The sequence below is a fragment of the Limulus polyphemus genome, unplaced genomic scaffold (assembly GCF_000517525.1).
Source record: "Limulus polyphemus unplaced genomic scaffold, Limulus_polyphemus-2.1.2 Scaffold4865, whole genome shotgun sequence".
In the NCBI taxonomy this organism is placed as follows: domain Eukaryota; kingdom Metazoa; phylum Arthropoda; class Merostomata; order Xiphosura; family Limulidae; genus Limulus; species Limulus polyphemus.
Window position 1 is genome coordinate 31,826 of NW_013670475.1, and position 22,466 is coordinate 54,291.

The 22,466-nt window shown below is 31.9% G+C and overlaps 1 protein-coding gene across 1 annotated transcript in view; it reads right to left on the reverse strand.

Moving 5' to 3' along the window:
- Nucleotides 1-22,466, reverse strand: part of LOC106471796 (huntingtin-interacting protein 1-like) — a 61,469-nt gene that overhangs the window by 19,000 nt on the left and 20,003 nt on the right. The window contains exons 11-22 of the mRNA XM_022400409.1: nucleotides 21,560-21,632; nucleotides 20,276-20,368; nucleotides 18,100-18,178; nucleotides 17,329-17,417; nucleotides 14,534-14,602; nucleotides 12,843-12,980; nucleotides 12,336-12,504; nucleotides 11,643-11,732; nucleotides 10,441-10,527; nucleotides 3,580-3,690; nucleotides 2,931-2,999; nucleotides 2,543-2,727 (exon numbers count right to left, since the gene is read on the reverse strand). Coding sequence (XP_022256117.1) covers nucleotides 2,543-2,727; nucleotides 2,931-2,999; nucleotides 3,580-3,690; nucleotides 10,441-10,527; nucleotides 11,643-11,732; nucleotides 12,336-12,504; nucleotides 12,843-12,980; nucleotides 14,534-14,602; nucleotides 17,329-17,417; nucleotides 18,100-18,178; nucleotides 20,276-20,368; nucleotides 21,560-21,632 — 1,252 coding nt within the window. The remainder of the gene's footprint in view (nucleotides 1-2,542; nucleotides 2,728-2,930; nucleotides 3,000-3,579; nucleotides 3,691-10,440; nucleotides 10,528-11,642; nucleotides 11,733-12,335; nucleotides 12,505-12,842; nucleotides 12,981-14,533; nucleotides 14,603-17,328; nucleotides 17,418-18,099; nucleotides 18,179-20,275; nucleotides 20,369-21,559; nucleotides 21,633-22,466) is intronic.

Below are 22,466 nucleotides of genomic sequence, written 5' to 3' on the forward strand. Positions count from 1 at the left end.
CTCTGTTGCTGAGTGACGTAGGTTGCTAAGCCTTTAAAAATTTTGCACATGGAGGATACGAAACAAAATAATTTTTTTAGGTTATATATACATATTTGAATAACTAAAAAATCATAAATTATTATATCCATACCATAGAATTCCATTATAATTTATCAAGCTTAGTTTTTAAGCTCTATTTTAGTCTAAAAAAGTATTAAATTTTGAGCAGACTAAAGACACACCCCACCTTGTTGAAATATTGGTTCAAAAGAAAGAAATGGTGCCAAGTCCATTAAAATGGCTGAGAAAGCCACTAGGGGGACATTCTGAGCTTCCGATTGGTTATTCATGTCATACATAGAAGTAAGTGTATATAAGGGAGAGTTTGCAAAAATGGAAAGAGGTGGGCGGGGTGCCACTATGTTTGATTTATTACATGAGCAATATCTTAGTAAATAGAAAAGATAAGACCTTCTTATTTTATATTCTAGCTTGTCAATATTGCTAATTTGAGTTTCTAATTTGTACAAAACTATAGACTTAGTATTTTGACTTCACAAACATCTAATTTGAATCAATGCTGCATTCAACATACCACGTGACACACAAAAATCTATGTTTATCTGTGTTTCTTAACATTTACTTTAAATTAAGAAATTGAGTAATGTATAATACTAAAATCTGAATTATAATCTACAGTTTGATACCAAACATATTGACATTAATTCATGAAACAGTAGTTCAATAAAATTTTGAATATGAGTCAACAAACGAGATGACATGGCCTTTCACCCAGGACTCGTCTGGAAAGGGTTAAATTATAATAGTTATAGAACATTGCTTGATTTGTGTATGTTATTATGCTGCGTATTTATGTGCTTTCTGCAAATAAATAAAAAATTGTTTAATGTACTAGTACCATCAGTACAAAAAACATAGACTTAACTTTATTGGCAGACTGATAGCAAAATAAACAAGATGCCAAGTGTAATTATCAAATATTTCGTTTTTTATGTATACTTTTTTATTTATCGTTATAGGAGTAAGTAAAATGTAAAAATTAGAAATTTATCACTTTAGACTCCATATATTCATGGACTAATCTTTAGTAAAAATACTTAACTAAAAAATCAGATTTTTTGTATACAAAAGGCATGTCATATTTACTAAAAGCTTGCCAAATGTCACGAATCACGCCTTCTCTTGCTTTACTGATAAGTCCAACACTACATCTCTTTATCTTCCTTTGAATCCAGCCTTCTCTTAATTTACTGATAGAGTCTAACACAACAGATATCTTTTTTGTTTGAATTACTCTATTTCATGCCTTGATGCATTTATAATCACAGAATACGAAATCTTTGCACCAGGAAGATCTGTAAAGCAACCTAACCAGAAGTCAACATTAAGGAAGACTTGTAATGTAACCTAACCAGAAGTCAACATTAAGGAAGACTTGTAATGTAACCTAACCAGAAGTCAACATTAAGGAAGACTTGTAATGTAACCTAACCAGAAGTCAACATTAAGGAAGATCTGTAATGTAACCTAACCAGAAGTCAACATTAAGGAAGATCTGTAATGTAACCTAACCAGAAGTCAACATTAAGGACATTTTTAATGTAACCTAATCAGAAGTCAACATTAAGGAAGACCTGTTATGTAACCTAACCAGAAGTCAACATTAAGGAAGACCTGTTATGTAACCTAACCAGAAGTCAACATTAAGTACCATTTACTTTTTGAAGTGAGATGCAACAAGAGAGTCATGTTTTTTAACCTGTGTTGCCACATATCATGGAGAGGGCTAGCAGCAAAGTGACAGGGTCGTGGTTTTTAAATCTGTGTCGCCACAGACCATGGAAAGGGCTAGCAGCAAGATGACAAACTCATGGTTTGTAACCTATGTTGCCACAGACCATGGAAAGGGCTAGCAGCAAGGTGACAGGGTCACAGTTTTTAACCTGTATTGCCAAAGACGATGGCGAGGGCTAGCAGAAAAGTGACAGGGTCACAGTTTTTATCCTGTATTGCCATAAAATATGGAAAGGGCCAGCAACAAGGTGACAGGATAATAGTTTTTAACCTGTGTCACCACAGACCAGGAGAGGGCTAGCAGCAATGTGACAGGGTCATGGTTTTATCCTGTGTCACCACAGACCACGGAGAGGGCTAGCAGCAATGTGACAGGGTCATGGTTTTTATCCTGTGTCACCACAGACCACGGAGAGGGCTAGCAGCAATGTGACAGGGTCATGGTTTTTATCCTGTGTCACCACAGACCACGGAGAGGGCTAGCAGCAATGTGACAGGGTCATGGTTTTTATCCTGTATCACCACAGACCAAGGAGAAGGCCAGCAGCAAGGTTACTGGATATGTAGGTCATAACCACAGATCATGAACAACTCTCTGTCTACAAACAAATATATATAATATAGAATCAAACATTATACTTTTTTCTCTGAAGATGTCTTTTGCATTTCAAATCACAGCTGAACACCAAGTGTTATCTTCCTATTTCAAGCAATATATATATTTCAGAATACTACAAAAACAAACCTCTATCATTTTTGCAGCCTCCTCAATGACTTTATCCATCTCACCCAATTCCTCCTCTACCATATCTCCCAGTTTGTGGGGGTCTTCAGTGGACATGTTAGGGACTAGACCTTCTGTGAGAGAATTGATCTTTTCGATGCTTGACCTCACTTGAAGCATCTTGGCAGGAACATTTTCCTCAGCACCTTAAAAATAAAAACAGAGCAAAACAGGGTGTTACTGTCTACACCATCAGCCTGAATCATTTGAAGAAAATGTGTTTGTTTTTTTAATGGAAAACATAAAATTTCAAACCATACAAAAAATGTAACTTTGATGTTAATATTACAATTACAAGCAATTTTTTAGATAATTCACATAAAAAGTGCAACATAAGTTAGTGTCTTACCTTGTTCTTTCATTGTCATAAACAAGTCCAGTGTATCCATCCCCAGATGTCTACATGCACTGGCCAACTCTGAGAAACAAATGGAAAAATGTTGACCTACAACTTCCACTATCTATAAACAATATTGAACATATCAATACCTTATCATGAACTAAAACACAACCCTCACCAAACAAAGACAAGAATAGAGAAATTCTCATTAAATTATGTCAAGATGAAGGAAAGTAGCTTTTCAACACCACCTACTGCCAACTATTGTGTGGGATGTGGCCTTCACTCTTATAATGGCAAGATTTAGTTTTTTTTAATGGTAATGGGACAAAAACTATGGAACCACAGCTCCACATCCTGTATGCTAAATTATTTCAAAATTAATCTCTTTGGAAATCTTACTATAAAAGTGACTAAATGTATTTGAAACTAAATTGAAAACTTTTACACAAAGTTTTTATTAATAATGTTTAATAAATAATTAGGACTTAAAGATTTCCTTATTTTCAACAAAAAAATATCCATCTTAAAGCAAAAAGAATCCTAAATTATTCAACTGGTAATTATGGAAAAATAACCTTAATATAATGTAATTTAACTTTTCAAATGTATATTACAACATTACACTAAGACTCTTGGGATTGAAACCAAAACCCACCATCTCCATGTTCAATGTTAGGTGATGCATGTGAAGTAGCTTTTCCATGTAGTAGTAAATCTGCTAGCTGGTGAGAGAAGAAGTTCAATGACTGTACGAGTTCTTTCATATCTAAATATATTAATGTAAGGACAAATGTATATTAGTTCCTTGTCTTCTAGTTGCAGTGTAACTAGTAATCCCTTCATTATTTAATAACAGCAACAAATGTCTAATAAGCCAACACTATATTATGTAACACTGAACTTTATAAAAATAATGTTGAACAAGTTAACATTATATCATTTAACACTAGAATGAACAAACCAACCCTATATTATTTAACACTAGAATTAATACCAATTAATGCTGAACAAGCCAACACTATATTATTTAACACTAGAATTAATAACAATTAATGTTGAACAAGCCAACATTATACTATTTAACACTAGAATTAATAACAATTAATGCTGAACAAGCCAACACTATATTATTTAACACTAGAATTAATAACAATTAATGTTGAACAAGCCAACATTATATTATTTAACACTAGAATTAATAACAATTAATGTTGAACAAACCAACACTATATTATTTAACACTAGAATTAATAACAATTAATGTTGAACAAGCCAACACTATATTATTTAACACTAGAATTAATAACAATTAATGTTGAATAAGCCAACATTATATTATTTAACACTAGAATTAATAACAATTAATGTTGAATAAGCCAACATTATATTATTTAACACTAGAATTAATAACAATTAATGTTGAATTAAATCTTGAAAGTGTTCTAGAGCTTTGTTTTTCTATTACTACTTATTACAAAACCAAATTCAAGTACTCCAAAAAAAAAAAAGTAAAATGCAAAATACATATAGTAGTCTTATGGCTGATTAAATTCATCTTTAAATTATTGTTATATGGTATATAACCCTTCTACCCCCAAGATATCTAAAATATACTGCATACATATCTCAGTGATGTGGAATTTTTGAAAAAGTATTCTTGGTCAAGGGCTAAAATACTAGAAAAATGTACTTGTCTTTCTTAAAACTCTACTTGCCCCTTCCCATCTATGATTTTGTTTTTATTTAATAGTGAACAGAGTCACTACAGTGTCATTAGTAGCTCAGTTTTGTCGAAAATGACATAGAGCTGGTTTAGAATCTATGCATTTTATATATCAGGTGTTATAATTTTCCTATACTGAAAATGCATTTCCGATAGGTACTTACCTTCTCTCACATAAATAGCTATTCTCATTCAGTGCTTCCCTCTATATGCAAAAAATTTTTTGTACATGCCACAAACCTTGAATCTCCCACATCTGGAATTGACTGATTCTAATGTGTCTCGCATTCAAATAATCATACAACAACCCTCCACCAATAAGAGTGCAACATACTCTCTTGACGCATAAATAGCTATTCTTGTTCAGTGCTGCCCTCTATATTAAAAAAATGTTTTGTGCATGCCACAAGCCTTGAATCTCCCACATCTGGAATTGACTGATTCCAATGTATCTCGCATGAAAATCATCATGCAACAACCCTCCACCAATAAGAGTGCAACTCTCTTGACACAAGCAACTCCCTCTATTTAATTCTACTGAACTATCACTTCGAGTTTTGGCAAAAAATGGAAGCACCAGTTTTCAGTGGGGAGGAAAGGTGGAAAGTGTGAGAGGGGTAAGTACCTATTGGAAATACATTTTCAGTAAAGGAAAATCATAATTTCTGATACGATACATTACTTCCGCTCACATAACTAGCTAGAACCTCACACTGAATAGGGACCGGTGTGAGTGAAAGAAAGAAGCATCCTTTAAAAATGTCCAGAACACACTCTCAAAGAGATCTTCAGAGTTGAAGATCGTACGTGGGAGACTGCACCACTTCTGAACCAGGTATACTCTTCACCCATTGGGGAAAGATGTCGCATATATGGGCAGAAAATTGGAGGATCATGTCCAAATTGGAGAAAACTATGACAGGATAGTGACCCAAACCATATATCATATATTCAAGTTATGAAACTCAATCCCAGAAAACATAAAAGTGGGTAAGATTAAATGATGTACCCCTAGGTGTAGAGTGGCTAAGGTGCAACGGACTGTACACGACAAGTCAAATATATCTAAAACCCATGCCATGTGGGGGTAGAAAAGAGGATCATACTGTCTTTTGCACCTCAAGTTCATGAACGATCACATGTTGTTGTTTTATAACAATGTCAGAAATTGAACTATCAACCTGGAAAACTGACAATTGGCATCAAAAAGATGTCTGTGTAATGTAAACCATCTTACTCAAATATATAATGACTACTTTCAACTGAATGGTTTTATAATAATTTATATATATTATTTGTATTTCATTATCACATTCAGGAGGATGCCTCCACAGTCCACCACCCCCAGCTTGGAACTGGAAAGTGGTAAGGACTCTCAAATTCCACTAGAAGAAAAGGGGGAAGAAAGAGTAGTGGAAAGTGTGGAGGAATGACAACACCTGAGACAGTGCAATGGGTGTCCACAAAACCCTATTCTGAAAAGCAGACAATACTGATTTATTCAATACAAGGTATGGCAGGGATGGGCAGCTATCCCCTTCTGCTTTACCCATGTAGTCCATGGATGAGTACGGTCTGGGACAGGCATACTTATGAAGCAAACTTATCACAAGGATTAACCTACAAGCCACAGTGTGACTTTTAATAGTTTAGGTATATCTGGACAGGTACCACTCACCACAAAGTGGGAGCCAGAAAGAAAAAGAGAGGGAGATGTCCCTGAAAATAAGAGGTATATATACTAAAAGAATGAAGGTGGAGGACAGTACCCCAAAAAGGAAGAAACAGCTACCCAAAGTAAAGAATGGGAGATGAACGTATGAGTAGTAGTCCCTCTGTTCGACAGACAAAGTACCACCAAAGAACAGTTTGGATATGCAGAGAAAAGAGAAGGTGCATAATCCTAGTGAAGACATGAGGAATCAATGATGGGAAGAAGGATACAAGGAATAAAAGGCCAATCGAATCACAATCCCAATGGGTCAGGGAGGAAGAAAAAAAATCACAGACAAAGCAGTAGAATAAGGGAAGGTAATCGTGGGAGATGGATTCAGTGGAAAACCTTGAAAACAATGAAGCAACCCAAAGCATGTACTGGACTGACAAGGTCATCTGGAACCAATCGAGAAGAAGGAAAGAAATGGAAAAGTTGAAAGAAATAAGCCACACGAGCCACGAAATGGAGGAAAATAAAAATGATCCAGAACAAAGAAAAGAATTGAACCGAAACAGTAGAAAAACCCAGATTCGAGCAGGCCAGAAAATCAATTAGAAAGACCTGAATCAGAGTGACTTGGAAAAACAAGTATTTGGGGAAAAAACTGATGAAAGGAGAAAAACTAATGTGGGAAACTGGATGTAATCCTGTCTGAACACATCGACAGCCAGGGCAAGGGATGATGAACTAGAGAGAATTCCTTGGGAATTGATAAAAAATTCAAAAACTTGGAGGAGTACCCCACAGGAGGTAGAGCTATCAAAATTTTGGAGAATCAAGAGGTCACTCCTAGGGAGAAAATGTGACGAAACTGGAAAGACAATGAACAGCGAGGACAAAAACCTGGAACATGACCCTCCAGGAGACGTACGTGAAGTGCATGGGTTCAAAAAGGGAGATCCACTGTCTACCACAAAAGGAACAAGTAAGAACATCCCCTTGGCAAGTGATAAAAGCCACCATCAAATAGTCGAAATGAAATATGATTAGTCATATCTGGACAAAATGAAAAGAGTGAATGAAAGCACATTGGACTGGATGAAGTGCCAGGGTGTAAAGTGAATAAAACTGTTTGCCTGGAGACCATAGTCCTGAAGACTCCTACAGATTGAACCACATCCCCAACCAATGGAGATGAGCATAAGGGAAGAGAAACAATCCAGAATAGAGGAAGGAAGCAGGAAACCCGACATCATAGGGATATGAAAATCTATCAACTGATACAGAAGAGGGAAGGAAGAAAAATAAGAGGAAAATCAATGGATGGTACCAACAGAGGTGTTTGTAAAAATACCCACCCCAAAGAGATGAGAATGTGATGTATGGAACAGGAAAGACACACATCCAAATGGAAAATCCAACAACCCTAGCTGACTATGGAAGAAGTTTCTGAGTATGTGAATAGTATTCCCCAGTCAGAAGTAGCTAACCAAAGTTATACATTCAATGAATTATGTAGGTAAAATGCAGACCACCCCGCAAAAGACATATGGTACCAGACAAGTCCAAAGGGCAAGGCACAAAACTGGGACCAAACTATGTGGTGAAATAACCAGAACCCCAAACAGCATTGAGCATACAAGACAAATGGAGAAAACCTGTAGGTATGACAGGTGAAGGACAAAAAATTGCTAGACATGTGAAAGAATAAAGATGAAAATATCTCGGAATGAAACAAAAAATGTAATATAGCATGGCAGATACCCCACATGACAATAAACGTACAGGAGGAGCCCCCAAAAAAACTGATCGGTGGAGAAAAAAATTAGATCATAAATCTCTATTAGCAGTGGATGGGAAACAAACAGCAGTGTCCCACCCAAGAACTTCCCAAAAGGAAAGAAGCCACATGTCGGGGGAAATAACAGAGGATGGCAACCCCCCCCCCCAACATGGAGGGAAGCAGGAGGACATATCCCACGAAAATCATTAAATATGGGTGAAATACCTAGGAAAGAAAGTGGATGATAAGCATTACACATAGGAGAGTAGATATGGTAAAACAAAACAGAAAAACTAGGTAGTGAAGAAAATGGAAAGAAGTAACAGAGATTCCAAGGACATAAAACCAAGAAGAAAATCTGCTTGATGGTAAGTGAAGGCAAAAAGAATCAAAGCCTGTATATGGTGAAGCTTGCAAGTACCAAATCTGAAAAGAGACAACAAAAATAAAAAAGAAAAAATGTCAGGAGAATGGAATATACTGTGAAATGTGTCTAAAAAAACTGAGACAGACCGAGCAGATTCTGCAATAAAGGTCTGGAATGCAATCTAAGGTAGAGGAAAACTAAGAATATCTGGGCCATCTGAAATGGGTTCAGCCATTATAGGGAAAAGGCGAGCAATATTTTGAGCAGGTAGGGTGGACCGCAGCCCACAGGGGCCCACACAAAAGAAATTAAGGGTAAAGTGTATAAAGTATAAATTATATGAAATAAATGGTAAGAAATTAACAGACACTTGTTAAGCCTAAGCTAACAAGATATATATAATGTAACTTGCGATAATCCTGAAGTATCGACTAAACAAACAAAACTTATACTATAAAATTCAAATAACTACAGATAATAATATCAAAAGTATTCAAAAACCATAAAAATATAACGTCTTATCGTTCCAAAGTCGGTGGACTGTATGTGAAAATATGTGGGCCCCCAAACTCGAGGCGAGGCCTGATGAAGTAAAGCTTAAAATCTTCCCACGGAGTACTGCGACCCGAAGCCAATATAAATGTGCGAATAGAACGTATAACCTCCAAAGTGGTAATGTAGAATTCATAATGCAAAATGAGTAACCAAAGACAACTGTGTTGGCAGAAACAAAGAAAAAGGTTTTGTAAAGAAGTAATAAGTTCCATAACCAGGTATAAATATAAAATAATTCCACTTTGGAATAACTCAACAAGTTACAAATATCACTATTGTATGAGTAAGCTTGTTGGGAGAAATTAATACAAAGATACAGACAAATTAAAATCAAAATACTTGAAGAACTATATTTTAGAACACGAGTACTACCAAACTCAAGGTGATAGTTCGGTGGAATTGAAAAGAGGGAGTCGCATGCGTCAAGAGAGTCGAATTCTTATTGGTGTAGGGTTGTCTCATGATGATTTGCATGTGAGACGCACTGGAATCAGTCAATTCCAGATGTGGGAGATTCATGGTTTGTGACATGTACAAACATTTTTTTTGCATATAGAGGGCAACACTGAACGAGAATAGCTACTTATGTGAGTGGAGGTAATTTCTAATTACGCTTATCATATACCAGGTTTTGTATCAGTGCTTTTCATATATATTTCTTCAGGTATTGTATGGCTTTTAACATTTGGTCATTAGGATTTTACAGCTCAGCATGCAGAATACCCCATGCATGAAGCTGTAAAGAAATTATAGTTTTCATTAATGCTGCAATCATATAAAATGTTGTTTAATATCTATATCTACACACACACACACACATATATATATATATTTAACAGTTTATTATTAGTCATTTTTGTTATGTTATGTATTCTTCCTAGACAAAACCAATAATAATATTATGTAATAAGAACTTGGTGTGTGCGACTTGAGGGTTTGTGAATTATAGAGATATGTATATTAAATGTTCATATGTATGTGCTAGACTTCCGTAGCTTGGAAATTTCAGGAACTTCTGAGGCTTCATAGTAATCTATCTGGGGTATTTTTATAGCAATGGAATGAATGAAGTAAAAAAGGAAGTACTTGTCCAGTGGGCAAAGTATAATGGTGGAATTTCTTGTTTCTGAAGCTGGGCGGTAGGAATTGCACACCTCTGTATATATATACATAGATGCAGGTTCACAAACTTACATGATCAGAAATCTAAATCTTTACATCTGGTAGAACACTGCATTTATAACTATGTTACATCAGCTTAATTAATACTCCAGTTATGCAACTATGATTCCTATAAATGTTAGTTATGGCCAATAAGAATGTTTAAAAAATCAATACTAGACAGACAAACATGTATTACAATTGAACATGTAAAAAAAAAAGAAACAATGAAAGTTGTTAAGAATTAAAAATTTTTAAACTTATTATTACCAATAGGATCTTGGAGATATTTATTGTAACCTGTCTCCATTTTGTGCAGACTGACTTTGGTTGGTTCTGTCTGATGAAGAAGGTATTCTAAACAAAGAAAATCAAACTTAGTATATGCTCAGTAATTTTCTCCACTAGGTTTTCAACACTCATCTGAGAGGGACAAGTATTATTACATAGAATTGTTTTTCCAGAATGTTATTATATTACTTAAGCATTTATAGATATTTTGAATTGATCGTGAAAATATTATCTTCCTTTACATAACCAATAACATCATCAACAACTTTGTTTTTTCTTCAACAGACTGATTTAGTATGTCATTAATTTTAGTTTTTTCCCTGCTCAATAACCTTGATCATTGATCTTTGAATTATTATTAGAAATCTCCTTTATCATTCAAAGATCAATGAGATTTATTATTATTATTAAACAAATCCAGTTTATTGGAAATAGGTTATTTTGGTTTTGATTAATAAACTCATGTATTTTTTCACCAACTGTTCATTTAAATTTATTATCAATAAATCATTAAATGTATATCCCTAAATTTGTTTATTTCGTCATCAATTTCTTCTTTAAACTTATCATCAGTAGATTATTTTCTTAAAAAGATTTTATATTAAAAATCGTTAAGCTTTCTTAATTTTCAAAATATTATTTTATCACTGTTAATTGTTGTTGCTGTTTTTCAGCACAAAGTTATACAATGTAAGTCCAGAGACTTACCCACAGACATGTCCAAAGTTATACAATATTAGTCCAGAGACTTACCCATAGACATGTCCAAAGTTATACAATGTAAGTCCAGAGACTTACCCACAGACATGTCCAAAGTTATACAATGTAAGTCCAGAGACTTACCCACAGACATTTAATTATCTTCATGAGTAGTTTTATTATAATGCCAGTAAAGTAATTTGCTTTGTTATCAACAGATACTTTACAATGCAACACAATTACACTGTGATAAAAAAAGACTGATTTACTTAATAATTAGCAAAGTATCTTATTTATTACAACTAGAATTTACCATCATGATATTGTTTTAATTTATCATTAAAATTAACTTACTTGATAATTAATAAGTTATTCTTTATGTGCAAACTTTGTTAATAATACTTCTATATTTCACTCTGAAGTCATGTTAAGTATGCCAACACTAAAACACCACATCCAAAATAAAACAGTTGATATATCACCTGGTGCACATGTCATTGCAGCTAAAGCTGGGTTATCAAACTCCTCTAGTGTTGTCTGAACGATGTGTTCTGCTTCTCCTATGAGGTTCACTAAAACACAGATTAAGATAATAGTATTCATTATATCCTCACACATGTACACTACACAGTTACCATATATCAGTAATATACAATTAATACCAAATGGTGAGATCAAATGAAATGTAATTACAAATTTTATTTTATTTAGATTTTTAAAAACACACATTTATGAGACAGTATTTAGTCAGACAGTCTGAGGACCATAATAACACAATTTGACAAGCAATATGAATATTACAGATGGTATTACACTACCATCAATTCATCCAACTCTGAACAAGAAAATATACTGACATATAACATGAGTAATCTGAATTTTATCATTCTTCTTATCTTAGCTAAGACTTTTAACTAGTCCTACATAAATCAGTCAGAACTAAACATAATTGTCTAGTTTGCTCATACTTGTGAAGTCACTTAAATCTAGATAAAACCCAGTTCAACTGACCACAATATAGCTATATTAATACATTTAATAACTTAGATAGCCATATGTGTCCATATATTCTATGAAGGTGATCATAATATTAAGATAAATTACAATGCTATTTAAATAAGCCTTCAAAGCCCTACATTTTTTATAAAACAAGACAAAAGCACTGTTTTTCTCACCAAACAACTCGCGATGTTTATCTACATGATCTTGCCATAGACTCTGCACTTTGGCTTTATGGCCTTCTTCAGAAGCTGTTAGCAGCAGGTTTTCTTCCAACAATTTCTCAAGTTGTTTCTGAAGGCTTCCTTGCTCATTCTCTAACTTTAACAAGTCGTCTTTCAGTTTCTGCAAAAATCAATCTGTACTAAGCCAACCTGCCCAGCAAAGTTGTGAACCATTTTTACAAATGTTTCTCACTTCTTTCTATCATTATTTCTTGAAGGAAATGCCTCACAAATACAAATGATCTTTGGGCAACTTTGGGTCAAAATAGTTTGACATATTACATCAAAGCATTTCGTTTATACTCAATAAATATACAATAAAAAGTCAAATTAAACTTTCCCATCTTCTCATAAATAAGAAACAAATAGCAATATACATACAAAAAGAACACAGAAACCAATAACGAATGTGAACTACTACTTCATCTTAAAGTGTCACAAAACACAGGAACTTCTTACATCAACAATCTTCTCTAACTCCACCTTACTCTCTGTTACTGCAGCAAGTTCTTCACTAGAAAGATTAGCAGACTGTTGAAGTTTCTCTTCAGCCACTGTTTTCTCACTCTTCAGCACTTGCAGGGTCTGTTGTAGCTCCTAATGATAGACCGGGTTAAAAAAATAACCACACTTCAATACTCGTGCACTCTTTATATAATTATCTACTGAAATTGGTTTGTTCTTTTGTGGCAGGAATGAAAAAATCAAATTCACCCGGACAACAAAAAAAGCCATTTTTGGAAAGTGTTTAATTCATTACATCTTTAACTTTTGATTTAATGAATATTTCAAACACTTTTCTTTGTGAAACATCTATCATGGTTGCCAGTTTGCAGGTTGATTTTAAAGTTTTTCACTTAAAGTTGATACTATTTGTGGCATTATTTTTATTTTCCTGCAAAATTTAGGACTTTTGCTTTGCAATTTATTACCAGTTAAATAGGCTTAGCCCTCTATTGGCCAATATAAGTTCAATGAATCAGGGGAGATAACTTGTTTTCCAACAGAATACTTTTTACAGTTTACAGGCCCAAAGAAATTCACAGAATCAAACTGAGGTTATGAAAATCAAGCCTCATTACATAATAATCATATTCTACAGTAATTTAGTTTTACAAATGAAAATATGTTGTTTTTACAGAAAAGTTTCTAACTTATAATGTAAGTCTGATGGGTTTTTTTTCACAGAAAATAAGTTTTACACTTACATACTTTAGTCTGTTGTTTTTTTTATATAAAATCAGTTTACATTTGCATATTTTTTCCAACTTTTTAATACAAATTATGTTGAGTTTAAACATGGTGTTCTGTTGTTTTTACAGTAGATATTTTTTAAATCTGTTGTTTTTACAGTAAATATCCTTTAAATCTGTTGTTTTTACAAAAAATATCTTTCAAGTTTAAATGTGTTGCATTGTTATTTTTACAGAGAAGTTTAAAGTTCGTACGTGTTATTCTTTTGATTTTATGGAAAATATCTTTCAAGTTTAATCCATTCACTGCAGCTGGGACATATATTTCCAGTGTACTGGTAAATATACATCCCAGCCACAGTGAAAGGGTTAAATGTGGTGTTCTATTGTTTTTACAGAAAAGTCTCAAGTTTATGTATGTTATTGTTTTGTTTTGATAGAAAATATGCTTCAAGTTTAAATGTGTTGTACTGTTGTTTTACAGAAAAGTTTCAAATTATTTTGTATTAGTTTACAAAATATTATGTTATTTTTAATAGAATTTTATTATATTGTTGCTACTGAAGGAAACTAAGACAAAAATTCTACAATAAAACATGTATGTAATTAAAATATATATGGCCAAAACAAATATATTTAAACATAGCTACCACTTTCTACATATATTTATTGAAGCATCTTACTTCTTTATTTATAAAAAACAAAACAAAATGTTGTAATTAAAATTGTACCTTATAATTTCCATCTGATTAAAAAATTATTTAAAAGACATGAAAATTATCAAATGTTTTTGAAAACAAACACATGCACTTAACAACACAAAATATAATTCTTCAATACATTACACACAAACTTATTTTCCTGTCTTACTGTAATTTCAAGGTTCATGATTGAACTGAATATAAATCTAAATAAATTACTAATAAATCTTGAGTAGCAGTGAAACAATAAAATCACCTGATTATTTTTCTCCGCTTCATCAGCCATGTTTCTAGCTGAACTAAGGTGCTTTTCAATGTCTGCTTTCTAAAATAATAAAATAAAAAAGTTTTGTTTATTACAAAACTACTAAGGCTTATGTTGCCATCCCTAATTTAAACTGTTGACTTGAGAGAAGGCAACTAGCTAGCAGCATACACCAAAAACTTTTCGATTGCTTTTTTTAGCAACAAATAATAGAATTGACTATCACATTATAATGCTCCCATGGGTGAAAGGGCAAGCATATTCTGTGCATTTTCAATCCCAAGGCCCACAAATTAAGAGTTGAGCCTTTGACATCAGGCCAGGCCAGGCCAGTAAAGCAAGCCTATGCACAAGATATAAGCAAATGATGGATTGCACACAAAATTCAGTCAATATAAGATATATACAGCTGAATCCACAAACGCTGTTAAATATTTCTAACATTCATGCTGCAACAGACCAATTTCCATATATTTAACATGTGTAGCATCTAATCTATATATTTTGTATTCTGATATACTGCACCAGCCATAGAAAATCCAGTTCTTTAAATTTATTTTATTCATGAAAAAGCTTTTTGGTTGGCTAAGTCACTGAAATTAGTATTTACAATGGAGCACAAATTCTTTAAATTAAGTTAAATAACTAAAGGTCAAAAGAAGTTAAACTGAAACATGTCTATATTTGACATTGGATGTAGTTCAATTTGGCTTATTCCCCTGTTTTTACTGAACATTTGGTTTAGGCTTAAAAAGGTTATTTCATTGTTTTTTATTGACCATAAGGCTCAAACTTTCATGTTTTTTTGCATTGTTTTTTACTCATTATAAGTTTCAGGCTTGTGTATGTTGTTACTAGTGGTATGCACAGGTGAGTTAGGTGGCTGGGTAGACACAATCTCCGGCTCTTATGCCACAAAAGTGCCCATTTTCTCACTCATAAAAAGCTGTCAACGACTATTAAAAGATACACTTTCCTTACCGTGAGTTATTAGGTAGAAAAAAAGATTTCAGCTTTAATATAAATGGAACAGAGGGCCTTGTAGGACAGTAAAAACAAACAACTGTAATATGCTATCAATTGTTAATATGCAAGAATTCTCTGTTTAGTTTTAGATTTTAAAAATGTTTATAAGACCAAATGAATAGGAATAAATAATTTCTTTGCTTCTTACTGCTTTGTTTTTTACCCTAGGTGTACCAGAGGCAACCACTGTACCCATAGCCCTCCCATCACCCCTCCAAAGTCTTGAAAAGTGACCATTTTTTATCAGTGAGCCATGTTGTTTTAAAGTTCTCTGCACATTATATTATTAAATTGTTTTTTACTGAACATTAGGTTCAGGATTACATATGTTAATTCATGTTTTTTACTGAACATTAGGTTCAGGATTACATATGTTAATTCACATTTTTTACTGAACATTAGGTTCAGTCTTACATATGTTAATTCGCGTTTTTTTTACTGAACATTAGGTTAAAGGCTTACATATGTTAATTCACATTTTTTTACTGAACATTAGGTTCAGGCTTACATATGTTAATTCATGTTTTTTACTGAACATTAGGTTCAGGATTACATATGTTAATTCACATTTTTTACTGAACATTAGGTTCAGGCTTACATATGTTAATTCGCATTTTTTTTACTGAACATTAGGTTAAAGGCTTACAAATGTTAATTCATGTTTTTTACTGAACATTAGGTTCAGGCTTACATATGCTAATTCATGTTTTTTTTACTGAACATTAGGTTCAGGCTTACATATGTTAATTCATGTTTTTTACTTAACATTAGGTTCAGGCTTAGATTTTCTGTTCAGTTATATTTACTGACCATGACATATTTTGATCTATTTTATTTACTTCAACTTTCATTAAGCTGTTCTGTTGTTTTTACTACATGTTTCTAATTTGCATCAATGAATTATCAGACTTTGGAATTAAAAACAAAAGAGAGAGGATGGATTTTAAATTAATTCTTTTTGTAAAACAAATGTAACAATATATAAGATATTGTTTTAAAAATGTATTTGAAGTCTTTATTCAGAGCAAAGATGATGATAATTACAGCTCTATTAACACAAATACATCGCTATAATGGAAAAAGTTTATTACTTATGGTTCTAATAACACATTACTGTAAAGGAAATATTTGACTGATTATAACTATAATAGCAAAATACATTACTGTCAAGATAAAAAGTTTCTTACTTATGGTTATAATGACACCAATACATTACAGTCAAGGTAAAAAGTTTCTTACTTATGGTTATAATGACACCAATACATTACTGTCAAGGTAAAAAGTTTCTTACTTATGGTTATAATGACACCAATACATTACTGTCAAGGAAAACGTTTGCTACTTACAACTCTGACAACAACAACACGTTACTGTCAAGGAAAAAGTTTTACTTACAGCTCTAGTAAGTAAAAATGTGTTAATGTGAAAAAACAAAGAGTTCCTACTTACAGCTTTAATAAGTGAAATATGTTAATGAGAAAAACAAAGGGTTCCTACTTACAGCTCTAATAAGTGAAATATGTTAATGTCAAAAAAAAGGTTCCTACTTACAGCTCTAATAAGTGAAATATGTTAATGTGAAAAACAAAGAGTTCCTACTTACAGCTCTAATAAGTAAAATATGTTAATGAGAAAAACAAAGAGTTCCTACTTACAGCTCTAATAAGTGAAATATGTTAATGAGAAAAACAAAGAGTTCCTACTTACAGCTCTAATAAGTGATGTATGTTAATGAGAAAAACAAAGAGGTTCCTACTTACAGCTCTAATAAGTGAAATATGTTCTTCTCGTAGCTTGTTATAAACCTCCTTCATTTTCAAGAATTTTTCTTCTTGTGTTTTTGCTTTTTCTAAAATGTATTCAAGATATAAAAAATGTTTTTATCGGTGGATGACAGTGAAAAATCAAATGCACGATACTGAAAAAATTAAAGAACACACAAACAAAATGTGATACATAAATTCATAGTTAACCATTAAATTAAAATGTTGATTTTTACTGTAAATTTGCTTCACTACATAATAATTTTCTCCCATTTAATGAGACTGTTACTCAACATTATTTTAAATACTGTTGGTATCTCTACATTATGTTTTCGTGAGATGAGGGATATTCAGAAAATAGCAAATAAAAGAAATATGTGTCTCTTTTTTTTTGTCTGCATGATTTGAAAGAATTGTATTGCATGGATTCATAATACAAGCACTTTTTTGATTTTTAATTTGTATCTCAATCTAATATTAAAACATATATGTAAGATATGAAAAATATTTTATCTACAAAATTGTCACCACCAAAATATCTTGTTTATGTTATCAGACACTTTTTTTACACTTAAATAAATATAAAATATAATATAAAAACTATTTCAAGAAAAAACGGAGATTTTTCTTTGCCAATATTCACTAAAACATTTAAAAAAAATGTAAATAGCAAAAAAAAACTTTAAAGTAATATGTTAGTGACCATTAACATAAATTATGTTTATCAAATCTTTTTATTAACTATGCATTAGAAAAGAAAACAGTTACTTTCTGCTTCTGATAACTTAGCCACTGCCTCCTCTTTTTCCAAAGTAGCATTAGCTGATAGTTTTAATGATTCATTTTCCTGTAAAAAAGTATACAAAAAAAAACAGTATATGATAACACATTCTCTTATAACTTCAGTAACAAATGTTAGTTTTGAAAGGAGTAAACTATATATGCAAAATTACACTGTTAACTAACAGGCTAGATTCCAGGTGGTTCATAATGTTTTCAATTTGATGATGGAAAAACCTAAAGCTCAGGGGTTCCAATTAAACAAATAAAAACACTAAATATATCAAATATTTAAAACTTCTTAAAACCTACTCTTCTGAGGAAGTCAATTTCTGCCAGTACTCACCAGAATTGAATACAATTTTTGGTTAAGTTTTAGGTCCTGGCTATGATGAGCAATTCTACCTCTTTAAGGACAATGCACCAATGCTAAAGAAAGATCAACTTTCAAGCTAGTATTTCACCAAACCAACGTTTGCAAAATCCTCCATAGGAGTTTTTCAGTGGTACAAAGCAAGTTTAAATATAGTGTTATATACTCTCTTTTAATAATGATGTGAAATAAGAAGGAGCAGGAACCTCTTTAGAAAAAAAAATATATATATATATAGCCGAGTCAAAATAGCCAGCAGTGACTTACTGAAAAATATATGTAATTGAGCAAATTGTTGGTATCTTTAAAGTACACATATAAAAAAAATTATGAAAATTCAAGTCTTGTAAGCTTATATAACACCAACTGTTCATCTAAACATAACTTTCATTGAATTTGAAATGTACAACTGATAAAATGTATTAATACTACTTTGATAGTAATTTCCCAGACATAGAATGGGAACTCACTATTAAAGTAAGCCTAACTGTTGGCCTGAGGACAGATTTTTTTTAATGGACTGAAAGATTGATGTTAAAACAATTTCAACATTGAGTATATCCAAAAAGAAATATCATACATATGAGAAATATATAAATCACCACTACAAATCTTGTCCAGAGTTACTGATAAGGGATGGAATTCCCCACAACCAGTCTAACACAATGACAAGTGGTGAACTTAATGATAGATTGGATTTCACATTCCTTTTTAGTCTCTTAATCAGCTTGTATGGTTCAACATTTCAGAATAATAAATTAGTAGCAACATTGTTATATATTCTTCAACTTTTGTATAAATATAGGTTCTCTGTGTTGATAACCAAAACACCATAAGGCTAATATTGTATATACCCATTTCAGTTGTCCAATTATTGTATAATTCTGTTCTTGAGGAAAACAAAACATTTTTAACATGCATAGCACAGATTAACAAATGGGAAATCAAGCCTGAACAAACAACCCTGGGATTTACTTCCTCAATACTTATAACGATAGAGTTACAACTAAAAAAAAGGACATTAAAAAATATGCTTATAAAAGTTATGTTTTGATAATATGTGATAATTTAGTACTTTTTTTAAATCTAATTCAACAATGAATTTTCTTTCATGCATGAAATCAGACTTACAGTAATAAATGCCAAATAACTAGTAATAAATATAAAAGGTTGATCTATTCTTTGATTTAAAACTCATAGAAAGTAAACATTTTTGTTTTTAAAATCCTTTAGATAAATTAATAAAGGTTATATCAAGTAATTGTACACAACTATCTTTCAGAAAATAAAACTTATTTTATTTGTTAACCTCATTTTTCTCATTAGTGAAATATTTAAAAACTGAACTATGTTAAAATAAATTTAATATTCTGAAGTAAAGTTTGTATGATAAACACAAAGCTACATAATGGGCTATCTGTACTGTCCTCAGTGCAACTATCAAAACATGAGTTTTAGCATGATAAGCCCTCAGACTCACCACTGAGCCATCAAGGAGCTCTGAAGTAAAATTATGTAGAAGTGTTTAACTATGTCGAAACTGTGTTTTGGATATTAGAAAATCAAGGTTCTATTGACCTGTTACTTTGGTTCCAACATGAATTGTTATACATGTTGAAAACTTGCAACTAAAAGTAATGTTTTAATTTTGTATATTACAAATTCATCAGAAAATGTAATTTTTTGTAATTTACAAGAAATACTGTGGTTTTGCAATTGAACATGAAGAAATTATTTTACTTAAGGCAATAAAATTGTAGTACGCTAAAGTGATCAAAGTCTTTTTTTTACCTTTCTAAGTTCCTCAATGGTTCTTTCATGCTCGGCTATCTGCGATTCCAGAGCTGAAATTTCTCGATTCAGATCATCTATCACACGCTGGTCCTAATACACACAAACAGACAGCTTATGCATTTTGTTAAGCTTTTAAGATCAAATTAGTCAAAGCAAGATTAGTAAATTTACAGCCAAAAAACTGTTCCTCTATGTTCACAGTACTTAAATTCCAGTTAGTACAAGGACGGTTTGTGAAAGATACTATGGTCAAAAGGTCAAGGTCACTTTTCTCACTTCCTGAAATACAACAATATCACATCTAATACACTTAGGTTGCTGTAGATTTATGAAATACATTATGACTGTAATTTAATCCAAAGTTTTATACATTATATAGATATGCCATTTCTGTTCTAAACTTATTCAAAACTGTAGTACATCTAACTGACTGTAACAACCGTAATACATCTGATAATAGCAAATATAATACATGTAACTGTAACAACTGTAATACATCTTATAATAGCAAATATAATACATGTAACTGTAACAACTGTAATACATCTTATCACACATCTGACTCACTGTAACAACTGTAATACATCTTATAATAGCAAATATAATACATGTAACTGTAACAACTGTAATACATCTTATCACACATCTGACTCACTGTAACAACTGTAATACATTCTATTATAACAACACTTGTTACACATTTGACTCATGTAATAACTGTAATACATCTAACTGACTTCCTAAAGTAACTGTTATAATGAATCTCATTATGGTTACAGCTTATATCATGATATCAGGTGTAATAAATTTCAGACAAGTGTTATGGTGAGAAGTGCAGCAAATGTTAATGGATCTCTGTGGGACATTCTGTAGCACATTATACACATTTGATTTCCTGTAGCTTAAATACTGAAAGAATAATAACAATTTAAAAATAAAAACAAAAAATATGTATTTCAACAATCAACTCTGCCTCTACTAGACAATCATAAAATATTTTGTAATCTTTACATATACTGCAAAGAATTTATGTTTACTCACATACTTTTCTTTTTAAAACTACCTGACAAATCAACAAGACGTAAGAATTCAGTTATTGAACTTTAAAAAACAAAACAAGCTATAAAACATTTTTTAAATAATGCTTAAAATGAGACAAGTTTAGAAACATCCCTTCTTTTTTTCCAGAGTACACAAGTAACAACGAAAAATTGGAAAATTAAAATACAATTTTAAAAATACCACATTCAAGATGAATACCATATGAATTAAACAACATACCTCAATCTTTATTCTCTGTATTTCCATTTTAAGGTCTTCTATTTCTTGTAACAACCGTTCAATCAACTTTTCTCTAAAAAAAATATTATAGTTGTTATTACCAGTAAGGCAATAGTTGTCATCAATCAGTGTAAATTCCTATGGTAACAGCTGTCATCAATCAATGTAAATTACTATGTTGGTTGAAGACAACTGTTACCATAGTGATTAACATTGATTAAAGACAGCTGTTACCATAGTGATTTACATTATGACAACTGTTACCATAGTGATTTACATTGATGACAACTGTTACGTTAGTGATTTGCACTAATTAATTACAACTATTAAGTAAGTGATTTACATTAATTGATGATAACTGTTACCATAGTAATTTGCATTGAGTGGTGACAGCTTTTACCATAGTGATTTACATTGATTGACAAGAGCTATTATCTTAGTGAGTTACATTGACAACAACTGTTACTGTAAATCACTATGGTAACAGCTGTCTTTAATCAATGTTAATCACTAGGGTAACAGTTGTCTTCAATCAATGTAAATCACTATGGTAACAGCTGTCTTTAATCAATGTTAATCACTAGGGTAACAGCTGTCTTCAATCAATGTAAATAACTATGGTAACAGCTGTCGTCAATCAATGCAAGTCACTGTCATAACTCTGGTATGTAATGAATGTAAAGTATAATATTTTAAATTTACACATAGTACTTATAGACAAGAACACATGTCCATCTTCAATATTCTTCTGAACAAAGTTTTGTGGAGACAATTGGACTGAGTAACATTAACAAACTACAAATTTCTCTCAGATGAACAGTAGTTTAAAAACTTAATATTGTTAAGCAATTTATTTTAGTCAAAATAACCAACAATATAAAAACACAATAAAAAGAAATGTTTACTT